The 12,853-nt window shown below is 39.2% G+C and overlaps 1 protein-coding gene across 3 annotated transcripts in view; it reads right to left on the bottom strand.

The window, feature by feature from the left end:
- Nucleotides 1–12,853, bottom strand: part of BGLU42 (beta glucosidase 42) — an 82,060-nt gene that overhangs the window by 46,155 nt on the left and 23,052 nt on the right. For all 3 annotated transcript variants that reach the window (XM_088971344.1, XM_088971260.1, XM_088971421.1), the window contains one exon: nucleotides 10,664–10,739. In XM_088971344.1, the coding sequence (XP_088827470.1) occupies nucleotides 10,664–10,739 (76 nt within the window). The remainder of the gene's footprint in view (nucleotides 1–10,663; nucleotides 10,740–12,853) is intronic.

Genomic DNA, 12,853 nt, shown 5'->3' with positions numbered 1-12,853 from the left:
AAAATATGAATATTTGTTAAGGAAATATGATTATGGAACCTAGGGAACTACCCTAGGATACATGTTTTTACTTAAAAAAATCCATTGCCTAGGCAACTAGGCGCCTTGAAAACTAGGCTCTCTCTCTCTCTCTCTCTCTCTCTCTCTCTCTCTCTCTCTTATATATATACACCCCATTCTTTACAGAAATTGAATACTCCAACATTTTAGAACTAGTTCCCACTTGGATGAAGTTGTTGACAGTTTTCTTGTTTTCTGATTAGAAATCAACAAGAAAAAGAGAAGAATTGGAGAGAGCAGAGAAGAGGAGAAGCGTAGAAGAGGAAGAGAGATTGAGAGAATGAAAAAAAGGGGTGCAGTTCTTAATGATCCTGCAGCCCCAATAAATTTCTTTTTATATTTTTTTTGACATCTTCTGAAGATCTACACAACGGGGGTAGCCCATAACCCCCCCCAACCCAGGTGCAGGTGGGATTTGATCCCAAGTCTCCGCTACAACCAGCTGGTTGGCACCTTGCATAAATTGCTATTTATATTGATCAAATAACACCCCTGCCACATATAAGATTGATAAAGAACAAATAATAATAAGAAACAGTAACAGAAAAATAACAAATAAGACCACACTCTAAATAACTGTAACTGCATAGATCTGTCTCCAGCTTAACTTTGGTAACTGCTTTGGTGAAGAGATCAACAAGTTGAATATCAGAGACTATATAAGGTCGATTGTAGATATACTTCTCTGGAAGCAACTCTCTCTCTCTGATAAAGTGTCAGTCCACTTCAAAATGTTTTGTTCTATCATGTTGTATTGGGTTATAAGCAATAATAATGGCGGCTTGATTATCACAAAACATCATCAAGAGTCTTTCATGCTCAATTGCCAATTCTTCAAGTAGAGATCTCCAAGAACCAACACAGATTAGGGAAATTCTAGAAACAGAATTATTGGTCCTCAAGACTGCAAATGAAAAGGTAAGCCTCCAATGCTGGGTATCCGGGTTTTAAAAATGTATTAGCAGATGAAGTGGGAGGAACAAACTTCCCCCGAGTATTGGATGGGCCTAGACTTGCACCATCTGGTTTGTTTCTCATAATACCTACTACCTAGCAAAGTAGTATCCCTCAACCAAAGGGAAAAAATCATATTGGTCAAACAAGACTCGAGAAATCGTCCACCACTCATTAAATGATGTACCATGTGACATTTTCAATCACCAAGTCAGAATCCCTTCTAGGGCCTGCCAGCCAAAAAACCTATCATGATAACCAACTTCTGCTCTCAGGTACCTAATTACCTGTTAATCAGTCAGAAACTATCACTGGATTTTACTAGTTTAATATGGGTGAAGGAGGGTATAGAAAAGTGTAATAGAGGTAGGAGACATAATTTGGAAGGTGTAAAGAGACTGGACCGAATGGGCCCTAACAGCTTCTCTTGTAATATCTTTTATTTTATGTTGATGGGCCACACTTAATGGGTCTGTTATTTATTCTTGTTTATTTCCTTTATGTAACTGCCAAGCTGGCCGCCCACTTAAGGGCATACTTGTCATCATTAATTTTTTAGATCTTAATAAAATAAGGTTAGAGGAGAACGGAGAATTATTCGACTCCTTCTTCTCTTACCTCTTCTCTTCGCCATCTTCTTCTCTTATACAGTTATTCAGACCTGTTTTATTCTGCTAATCACTGAATTTAAACTTGATATTAGGGGACTGATTTGCATCTTGGTATCAGAGCAGGTTTAGTTCCTTTTCCTTCTTTTTCTTCGTTCCTGTACACTCTAAAATCAAGAGTGTATGGAGAGATAGGTTCTCTATAGTATAGAGAATCACTTGCCTAGTTGGTAGAAGGGTATGGAGAGTTTAGTTCTGGCTAGATTTTGCCAAGAAGTGTTGTTGTTCTGCTGCTGCCCGAAATCCTAGCCGACTAAAGATTTTCAAGGTTACCAGGAAAGGTGAAGCTCGGGTGTGGTGCTTTGTGCTTGGAAGGTGTCTTGTGACTGCTAAAGGAGGGCGGTTCAGGTTTGGAAGAGTTTGGGTTAGTCTAGTAGGTGCGGCAGCATCTTCTCTCTTCCTTCCATCTGCTAGACGAAGCAAAACCCTAGTTTTTCAAGCACCCTAGTTCTGGTTTGGCTTCAAGTAAGTTTACATAGTCAAAATTTTTTGTTCTTTGATTTCCGTTTGATTAATGGAGACATACAGAAGTGAGTTCAAGTAGGTGCCGGTTTCTGGACCTGCCTCAGTAGATTTCGTTTTAACTGGTGTGACCACAATTAAGCTAGATGGGACGAACTATCTTGCTTGGGCACAGTCTATAAAAATCTATGTTTGTAGTAGAGGAAAACTCGGGTATCTCACAGGTAGTAAGGTGAAACCAAAAGAGACAGACCCTGAATTTGAAAAATGGATGCAAGAGAACTACACTATTATAGGATGGTTGGTTAACTCTATGCAACCCTATATAAGCCAGCACTATCTCTGGATGTCTTCGGCCAAGGAGATACGGGACAGTGTAACTGAGACCTACCTCTGATATCCCAGCTCCTCCTCCTCCTTCTGCTCCTGCTCTCCAAAGGTAATACCAAAAGCAGAGATTCAGACATGTGCAGGTTGTTTCCACTCCTTCGGAAGAGCATCTTGCCACTCCCATCATTCCTGAGGAAACAGGTCATCCCTCTACTGACCCATCTCTGACTGTCCCAAACCTTGACCTTTCTATTGCTCTTCGCAAGGGCAAGCGGAAGTGTACAGCCCATTGTATCTCCAAACACTTATCTTATAGCCTTCTCTCCCCTTCCTACTACTCCTTTCTTGCCTCTGTGTCTTCCCATGTGATACCCAGGTCTGTACCGGAAGCATTATCTCAAGTTGAATGGAGAGATGCTATGATGACTGAACTTGATGCATTGCATAAGAACCATACCTGGGATATTGTGGACTTGCCAGAAGGGAAGGAACCAGTGGGCTGTAAATGGGTGTTTACCATTAAGTGTCACTCTGAAGACTCTGTTGAGAGATTTAAGGCTCAGTTGGTTGCTAAGGGTTACACCCAAATGTATGGCATTGACTATCTTGAGATATTTGCTCTTGTTGCTAAGATGACTTCAGTCAGGGTTTTACTTTCTAGCAGCTACTTTTGACTGACCCCTACACCAATTTGATGTTAAAAATGCCTTCCTAAATGGAGACCTACATGAAGAGGTCTATATGTCTCTACCTCCAGGAGTGTATGGGAAAGAAATGAAAGGCAAAGTGCGTAAACTACACAGATCTATTTAGGGTCTCAAACAATCTCCTCGGGCTTGGTTTGAGAGATTTTGGGCTGCTCTTGTCTCATTTGGCTACATTCAAACACAATCTGATCATACACTATTCTTGAAGAAAAATGACTTTCTAGTGACCTTCTTGATTGTTTATGTTGATGACATTGTGGTCACGGGTAATGACATTGAAGAGGCCAACAAACTAAAAGGATTTCTCAACTCTGAATTTGAAATCAAAGACTTGGGAGATCTTCGGTATTTCTTGAGCATTGAAGTTGCTCGATCTAAGGATGGTATCTTCATATCTCAGCGCAAATATGTCATTGATCTTCTTGCTAAAACTAGTAAACTTGGTGCTAAACCCATCTCCACTCCCATTGATCCTAATCATAAGCTTGGGAAAGTTGTTATACCTTTGCATGACTCGGCCAGATATTTCCTATGCAATAAGTGTCATTAGTCAATTTATGCATTCTCCCAGAGATACTCATCTAGCTATTGCAAAAAGGGTTTTGTGCTACTTGAAAGGTACTCCAGGGAAAAGTATTTTGTTTGCTAAGCATGGTCACATGAAGCTGGAAGCCTTTACTGATGTAGATTGGGCAGGATGTATTGATGACAGAAGGTCCACCTCTAGTTATTGTGCTCTGATTGCTGGGAATATTGTGTCTTGGAGGAGTAAGAAACAATCAGTAGTTGCTAGATCCTCAGCTGAAGCAGAATACAGGGCAATGGCTCATGGTGTGTCAGAATTACTATGGCTACAATCCCTTCTAGAGGAATTGGGGGTGGACTATGAGAAACCATGCTCTATTGTGACAACCAAGCTGCTATCAACATTGCACATAATCCTATTCAACATGACAAAACTAAGCACATTGAGGTTGATAGGCATTTCATAAGAGAAAGAGTCTCTTTAGGAGAAGTTTGTTTACCATTCATCACATCAGAAGAGCAACTAGCTGATATCTTGACCAAGGGAGTTCCAAGGGGGAAATTGACACACTATATAAGTGTTACAGACTGTATAATTAAAATAGGAAGATGTTACAGACTGTATAATTAAAATAGGAAGTAAATACTAGGGAGATATGATGTTACAGACTGTATAACTAATATAGGAAGTAAATACTAGGGAGATATGATTTACCTTGATTGTAGGACTGATTTGTAGGAATTTGATTAGTCTTCTTTCCTAATATATTCTTTCCTAACATAGAATTTGTAGCTTGTATATATAAATACAAGATTGATGAATAATATAACAAAATTCTTCTTCTTCCTCTGTTTACTCTTATTTTACATGGTATCGGAGCATCTAGTCTCTGCTAGCCCTTTTGTTTTTTTAAGTAAACAGTCAGAGCATAGAGAAAATTTTCTGGGTGTTTCGGGTCACCTCCTTGGAGCAGTCAGAGCATCTAGTCTCTGCAAAGTCCGGCAGTCAGCAGCCCTGCGGGTGTGTCTCACGCACCGTCTGAAGATTTTGCCACAGTTACACGCGCCGGCATGTGGAGGCGCATCTGTCGCTGGAAAATTTTTTCGGTCGTTGTCTTTTGGCTCGCCTCGTCCTATATAGCACATGTTTGTGCTTTATTACGTGCATATCCATTCTGGTGTTTTCAACAGGTGTGCTCTGTTGATTTTCGGTGTTCAAAATATTCTGTTTATTTGAATTTTGAGATTATGGCAGACAAGAAATCAATAGTTATGTCGGATGTTATTCCAGTGATGTCAAAAATAACTGAGCATAAGCTTAATGGCTCTAATCATCTGGATTGGAGTAAAACTGTTCAACTATATTTGCTGAGTATTGCTATGGATAACCATTTGACTGATGACCCTCCTAATGATGACTCGAGAAAGTCTTGGTTGAGGGAGGATGCCCATTTGTTCTTGCAGATACGCAACTCCATTGAAAGTGAGGTAGTTGGTTTAGTCACTCACTATGGATTTGTTAAGGAATTAATGAACTATCTAGAGTTCTTGTACTCCTGAAAGGGGATAATTTCCTGCATTTATGATGTGTGCAAAGCCTTTTACAGGGCGGCCAAAGGCGATAGATCTCTCACAAACTATTTCATGGATTTCAAGAAAACATATGAAGAACTTAATATGTTGCTTCCGTTTAGTACTGATGTGACTGTTCAACAAGCTCAGCGAGAAAAGATGATTGTTATGAGTTTTTTAGTTGGCCTACCTTCTGAATTTGAGACTGCTAAATCTCATATTTTTTCCAGTTCAGAGATCTCTTCTCTACAAGATGCTTTCAGTAGGGTCTTTCGTACAGAATGTTCACCTGTTCAACCTAGTAGTGCCCTTGTCAGTCGCAATAATACATCTGAATCAGGGAGACAACAATACAGGAGTGGTAGTGGTAGGTCAAGTAACTATGACAGGAATACTAATACTCGTGGACAGGAGTTAGGAGAGATAGTGTCATTACTGTCATAAGCCAGGACATATGAAGCAGGATTGCAGGAAGTTGCAGAATAAGAAAACTCAGTCACCCCATATTGCATCCACCACGAATACTTCTGAGAAGTTTGTTATGATATCTGCAGATGAATATGCCAAATTTGCTCAGTACCAAGAATCTTTGAAACCTCAATCTACTCCTATTACTGCCATCGTCGAATCAGATAAACCCAATACATGTCTTGTTTCCTCCTCTTCAAAATGGGTCATTGATTCTGGAGCTACAGATCATATGACAAGTAATTCAAGTCTGTTTTCTACCTTTCAGTCACATAAATCTACCTCTCATGTTACTTTAGCAGATGGGTCAACATCTTGTGTTATTGGGTCTGGCACAATTAGTCCAACACCATCACTTCCTTTGTCATATGTTCTTAGTTTACCTCAGTTATCATTTAATTTAATTTCTGTTAGCAAACTCATTCGTACCCTTAATTGTTGTGTCTCATTTTTTCCTGATTATTGTTTATTTCAGGATCTTACGACGAAGAAGATTATTGGTAAGGGACATGAGTCTGGAGGTCTCTACATCCTTGATACACAAGTTCCAAGATCCATAGCCTGTTCTGGAGTTGTAACCCCTTTTGAAGCACATTGTCGGTTGGGCCACCCCTCTCCATGTGTTAAAGCAAATTTGTCCTCAATTTCAGAATTTTTCGTCATTAAATTGTGAGTCTTGTTAGTTTGCTAAACACCATTGTCTTAGTTCGAGTCCTAGAGTCAATAAACGAGCTAGTGCTCCTTTTGAATTAGTCCATTCAGATGTTTGGGGTCCGTGTCCAGTTGAGTCCAAAACTGGGTTTAAGTATTTTGTTACTTTTGTTGATGATTACTCTCGTATACATGGTTATATTTAATGAAAAATCGTTCTGAGTTGTTTTCTCATTTTTCTACTTTCTGTGCTGAAGTTAAAACTCAATTTAATGTTTCTGTACAAATATTGAGAAGTGATAATGCCAAGGAGTACTTGTCAGAATCCTTTCAAACTTACATGCTTCAGCATGGCATTCTTCATCAAACTTCTTGTGTAGATACACCATCTCAAAATGGGGTTGCTGAACGGAAAAGTAGACACCTTGAAACTGCAAGAGCTTTGTTATTTCACATGAAGGTTCCTAAACCTTTCTGGGCTGATGCAGTTTCCACAGCATGTTTTTGATTAACCGTATGTCTTCATCTGTCCTTCAAGGTAAGACTCCTTATCATGTTCTGTTTCCAAATAAAACACTGTTTCCTATTGAGCCTAGGGTATTTGGGTGTACATGCTTTGTTCGGGATGTTCGTCCTCAGGTTACCAAACTAGATCCAAAATCTTTGAAGTGTGTTTTTCTTGGGTATTCTCGTGTTCAAAAAGGGTATAGATGTTATTGTCCTACTCTTCACAGATATCTTGTGTCAGGTGATGTTAATTTCCTAGAAGATACACCTTTCTTTCCATCTACTCCTCATTCAAGTCAGGGGGAGGATGATGATTTGTTAATCTATACTGTCACATCATCTGGTTCACATCCTATTGAATCTGCTCCTGCCAGGCCTAAGCCACCTACAATACAGGTTTATTCTCGGCGACCAACCCCTCTGGATCCATGTCCTGCACCAGCTCCTTCGCCGGTAGATCCAGTCTCAACTAATCCTGTTCCTTCGTCATCAGAACCAGTCTCTAATGATGATCTTCCTATTGCTCTTCGTAAGGTAAGCGTAAGTGTACTTATCCAGTATCTTCATTTGTGTCTTATAATAATTTGTCGTCCTCTTCTTGTTCTTTTATTGCATCTCTTGATTCTATCTCTGTTCCTAAGACTGTTAAAGAAGCCCTTTCTCATCCTGGATGGCGTAATGCTATGATTGAGGAGATGAATGCTTTAGAGGACAATGGTACTTGGACCTTGGTAAATTTACCTGCAAAAAAGAACAAGAAGCAAGAAGGGAATATTCTTATCTCAAAGGAAATATGTACTTGACTTGTTGTTTAAGACGGGAAAGTTGGGAGCTAAGCCATGTAGCACTCCAATGATTCCTAACTTGCAGCTCACAAAAGATGGTGAATTATTTGAAGATCCTGAGAGATATAGAAGATTGGTTGGAAAGTTGAATTATCTTACTGTAACCCGTCCAGATATTACGTATTCAGTTAGTGTGGTGAGTCAGTACATGTCCTCTTCAACAGTTAATCACTGGACAGCTGTAGAACAAATTTTGTGCCACTTAAAAGGAGCACCTAGGCGAGGAATTTTGTATGGCAATCATGATCATACTAGAACTGAATGTTTTTCAGATGTTGACTGGGCAGGATCCAAGGAAGATCGAAGGTCTACTTCAGGCTATTGTGTATTTGTTGGAGAGAATCTAGTTTCATGGAAAAGCAAGAAGCAGAATGTTGTCTCACGTTCGAGTGCAGAATCGGAATATAGAGCTATGGCCAAGTCTGTGTGTGAAATAATGTGGATATATCAGCTTCTGACTGAAGTAGGTCTTAAAACTTCAGTACCAGCCAAGTTGTGGTGTGATAACCAAGCTGCTCTTCACATTGCATCTAATACTGTTTTTCATGAATGAACTAAGCAGATCAAGATTGATTGCCATTTCGTTCGTGAAAAGATTCAGCAAGGTTTGATTTCCACAGGTTATGTGAAAACAGGAGAACAACTGGGAGATATCTTCACGAAGGCTCTTAATGGGGTTAGGGTTGATTATCTTTGTAACAAGTTGGGCATGATTAATATCTATGCTCCAGCTTGAGGGGGAGTGTTACAGACTGTATAATTAAAATAGGAAGATGTTACAGACTGTATAATTAAAATAGGAAGTAAATACTAGGGAGATATGATGTTACAGACTGTATAACTAAAATAGGAAGTAAATACTAGGGAGATATGATTTACCTTGATTGTAGGACTGATTTGTAGGAATTTGATTAGTCTTCTTTCCTAACATAGAATTTGTAGCTTGTATATATACATACAAGATTGATGAATAATATAACAAAATTCTTCTTCTTCCTCTGTTTACTCTTAATTTACAAAGCAAGTTGGGCATGATTGACATCTATGCTCAGCTTGAGAGGGAATGTAAAGAGATTGGGCCGAATGGGCCCTAACAGCTTCTCTTTTAATATCTTTTATTTTATGTTGATGGGCCACACTTAATGGGAATGTTATTTTTAGATCTTAATAAAATAGGGTTAGAGGAGAATGGAGAATTATTTGACTCCTTCTCTTACCTCTTCTCTTATACAGTTATTCAAACATGTTTTATTCTGCTAATCACTGAATTTAAATTTGATATTAGAGGACTGATTTGCATCTGAAGGATAGGCCTCAACAACTAAATTCTAGGTTATAATTAAATCAGCACCATCTTCAACCTTCTTTACTTGTGGAGATGATAATGTAGCACAGGACACGATTTAAGAAACTCATTAGTGGAGAATAACTCACCAAAATTAAATATTCTGACTGCAATCAACATTTGCTGCTTTTACTCAGCACTAGGGAAATTGGAGGTCAACCAGGCAAATCTGTCTCCAAAAACTAGAGTGATCTGGTTGACCTCCAATCTGTCTCCAAATTCTAGAGTTTTAATGGACCACCATAGGAGTTTGTTCTAATGTTGTTAACCAGATAAATCAGAAAAGAAGTGATGTAAATAAAAATTAATTTTACATCCTTATTTCCTTTTGTAGTACAGCATAGTTATGTGACTAATATACATGTCTTTATAGTTTATACAGTTAACAAGATTATATTCAATAGGGAAAAAGAATAAGAAAGATGAAATAAACCGGCAATAAATCTGTCTTTATGTAAAGAGAAAGGAGACAAAGAGAAGAAAGAAGAGAAAGCTCAGACGGAAGAAGAAGAAGAAGAAGAAGGTGGGAATAAGAGGGAGAATGAGAGGAACAGAAAACTTTTTGAGGATAAATCAAAGAGCTTGGAATTAATTGTAGCTTCTGTGCGTAAACTGGTTACAGATTGGGTGTAAGCCACTTAGGGCTGTCAATGGGTTGGGTCTGGGTCAAAACCAGCTGGAACCGGAACTGACCCAACATGAAACGTTGAGGACCCGGAACCAGACCCAATAGGGTCTGTAATTTTGGACCCGGAACTGAACCAATCAGTTCTCGGGACAATCGGGTCTGACCTGACAGACCTGATTATAATAAATAAAAATAAATCTCTCTCTCTCTACAATATATATATATATGTAGAGAGAGAGAAAGAGAGACCGGTTCCAAACTGATAGTAATCAGGACCCGAAACCGACCTCTCGTTTCCAGTTCCCAGAACCAGAACCAGCCCAATCGTTCGGGTCCATCAGGTCCAGCAGGTTGGACCCGACCCATTGACAGCCCTAAAGCCACTCCAGATTTTGGCCATGTCAACAGATCTGATTTGCTAGAAAAATTTTGGAGTAGCCTTGAATTAGAACCGTGCAATGTAGAGGCATTTTCAGTTTGATTAGTTGTATTTGATATGTATGGATGTGTCATCTTGACAACCAATCAATCTGTAATGTTTAATGTTTATTTCTCTATTTTAATGAAAGCTTTTTATTTATTCTTCAAAAAAAGAAGAGAGCTAATTGATCCTCTCTGCAGTCCCCTGAACACCTTTATTAAAGTTGATTGTAATTCAGGTACAATTACAAGGGTGCCCTCGGTGGGGCTGCTAGCTCAATAAAGATAATAAAAGGGGAATAAAAACTGGTCCATAACTAAGGCCCACTAAAAACATAACACATTATTAACAGCACAAATAAAATAAAAATAGTAAGGCCCATTTGGCCCATCATCTCTACAAAGAAAACTAAATGTCTTGTCTCTGTCTCCACATCCTTATAGAAGAAATAATATATATTGAAGGATATTTTATATACTTAACATGGAAAGATATTGTGCAAGATATAAGATGGACATACCAGGGAAAATGCGAGACCATGATATGGAAAAACGATAGGCATCAAATCCCAACTTAGCCATAAGCTCAATATCTTCCTATTTTTTTTAAAACACAAAAAAGTGGGCAGATCAGAAAGGATTATATAGACAAAAGTTATCAAGCATAAAATCAATGAGAACCAAAGGAACATAATTGCTATTATTGAAAAGCCAACAACACCATATTAATATAAATGCATCATTTCTGCCCCCCCCCCCTTCCAAAAGTTAGTAAAATCAATGAGAAGTTGAGAACCATATTTGAACACCCTAATATATAAGCCAACAACACCATATTTATATAAATGCATCATTTCTGGTCCCCCCTCCAGAAGTTAGTAAAATGTATATAATTTCTAAATACAAGAAAACTTGAATTAGGTTTCTAAGAAGTGTTTGTTGAATGGGCCGATTTGTGTCTAGTTTATTTTCTTTTAAATTAAGAAGTTGTTGGGCCTTGGGCCCATTAGTTTTTATTTTTAAAAGAGTTGTAACTATTTAGTTTGAGTTGCCGCCCTACTAAGGGCATCGTTGTAATATCTCATATTTAAGTTAAATATAAATAGAATGAGGGGCTGGTGGCTAGGGTTATGATACACAATCCTAGTTGACCTTCTTCTCCTTTTCTTCTTCTTTCTCTTCCTATTGCTGAAATCTACAACTTTCCCCTTTTCCTTTCACAAGAAGCTTGACCGAATCGGCAGATAGTGGTTTCTACTTGGTATCAGAGCAGGTTGAAGGTTCTGGAAGTGATTCTCTCATGCAGCCCTAGATCGGCCGACTGCATGGAGATTTAAGAGGCTGATCGAAGCTCTCAGATAAGCCCAGTTTTTGGATTTTCTTGATGGATCTGTATGCCCTGTAGCTGGTCTAGGGTTTCTCATCAGAATCAGGAAAAACTGGAGAAAGGCGAAGAGTCATGTTTTTGTTGGACTCTTCAATTTTGACCTAGGTAGTGGTGCCCTATTTTTTTAAAGGTTCCTTGGAGTTTTTATAAGGGGCGATTCAAGTCCCACGTGGTTTGGAGGCTCCTAGAGAGGGCACTTGCTTTTTCTCTCTCTTCTCTCATCCCACAGAAAAGGAATCTTTCGTGGGAAGAAAGTATAAGACACCAAAGGAGTGTCGTTGGTTCTAGAAGGTGTTTTGTTTGTTCTTGTTGCATTTTTTATTTGTTTCTATACCCTTTTGAAGAAGCATGGAGGGACACAGAGTTGAATATAAGCCTGGGAATGAAATGGGACTTGTGGAAGGAGGTGCTGGAGACCCCTTTGGAGCTGGGACCATTACTACAGTTAGGTTGGATGGTACAAACTACTTGGAATGGTCCCAATCTGCAAAGATGGCCATTGGGGCTCGTGGAAAATTGGGGCATATTACTGATGAAGAGGTGAAACCTGAAACTGGCAACTCCCAGTGGGTGCAAGAAAATTATATGGTAATGACATGGTTGTGTAATTCCATGTTGCCACATATAAGTAAAATTTTTTTATGGCCAAATACTGCTAAGGAGATATGGGATGGGGTTGTAGAAACCTATTCACAAAGGGAGAATGTTGCTAGGGCTTATCAACTGAGGATTAGATTATTGCTACAAGGTAGGGAGATAGATCTGTTGCAACCTATTTTTCAGTCCTTAAGACCCTGTGGCAGGAGATCGACCATCTAGAGACTTTTGCTTGGGAAACCACCAAAGATGGAGCTACCTATCAAAGACACTTAGAGAAATATAGGGTGTTCGAATTCCTTGCTGGCCTTAACCCTGAGTATGACAGAAGTATAGGATGGAGCTACCTATCAAAGACTTTTGCACGATAGCATCTTCTTTCCAGGGACAATGTCACTCTCTCCCAAGCATATGCCTTTGTGTCAGGAGAGGAGTGCAGGAGGGATGTAATGATGAAGAATCTCATTTCTGATCAGTCCGCTATGGTAAGTGCTCTGAAATCTAAACAGAATGGCAATGAAACAAAAAAGAAGACAAAAGGGACTTCGTCTGTGACTACTGTAAGAAGCCTAAGCATACAAGAGATACTTGTTGGAAGCTTCACTCACATCTTGTGCCGACCAGATTGAAGAATAAGAAAGGAAATGCGCACATGGCAGTTACTGGTGACACTCCAGCCCCCCCTACTACAGCTGCTTTGGAGTCCGTTGCAGCTGCTGCAGTAAGG

This window comes from Nelumbo lutea, chromosome 1 (assembly GCF_056320005.1).
Source record: "Nelumbo lutea isolate HS-2025 chromosome 1, American lotus-T2T, whole genome shotgun sequence".
Lineage (NCBI taxonomy): Eukaryota > Viridiplantae > Streptophyta > Magnoliopsida > Proteales > Nelumbonaceae > Nelumbo > Nelumbo lutea.
Note: the sequence above shows the minus strand (reverse complement) of the source record. Positions and strands in the feature narration are given on the sequence as shown.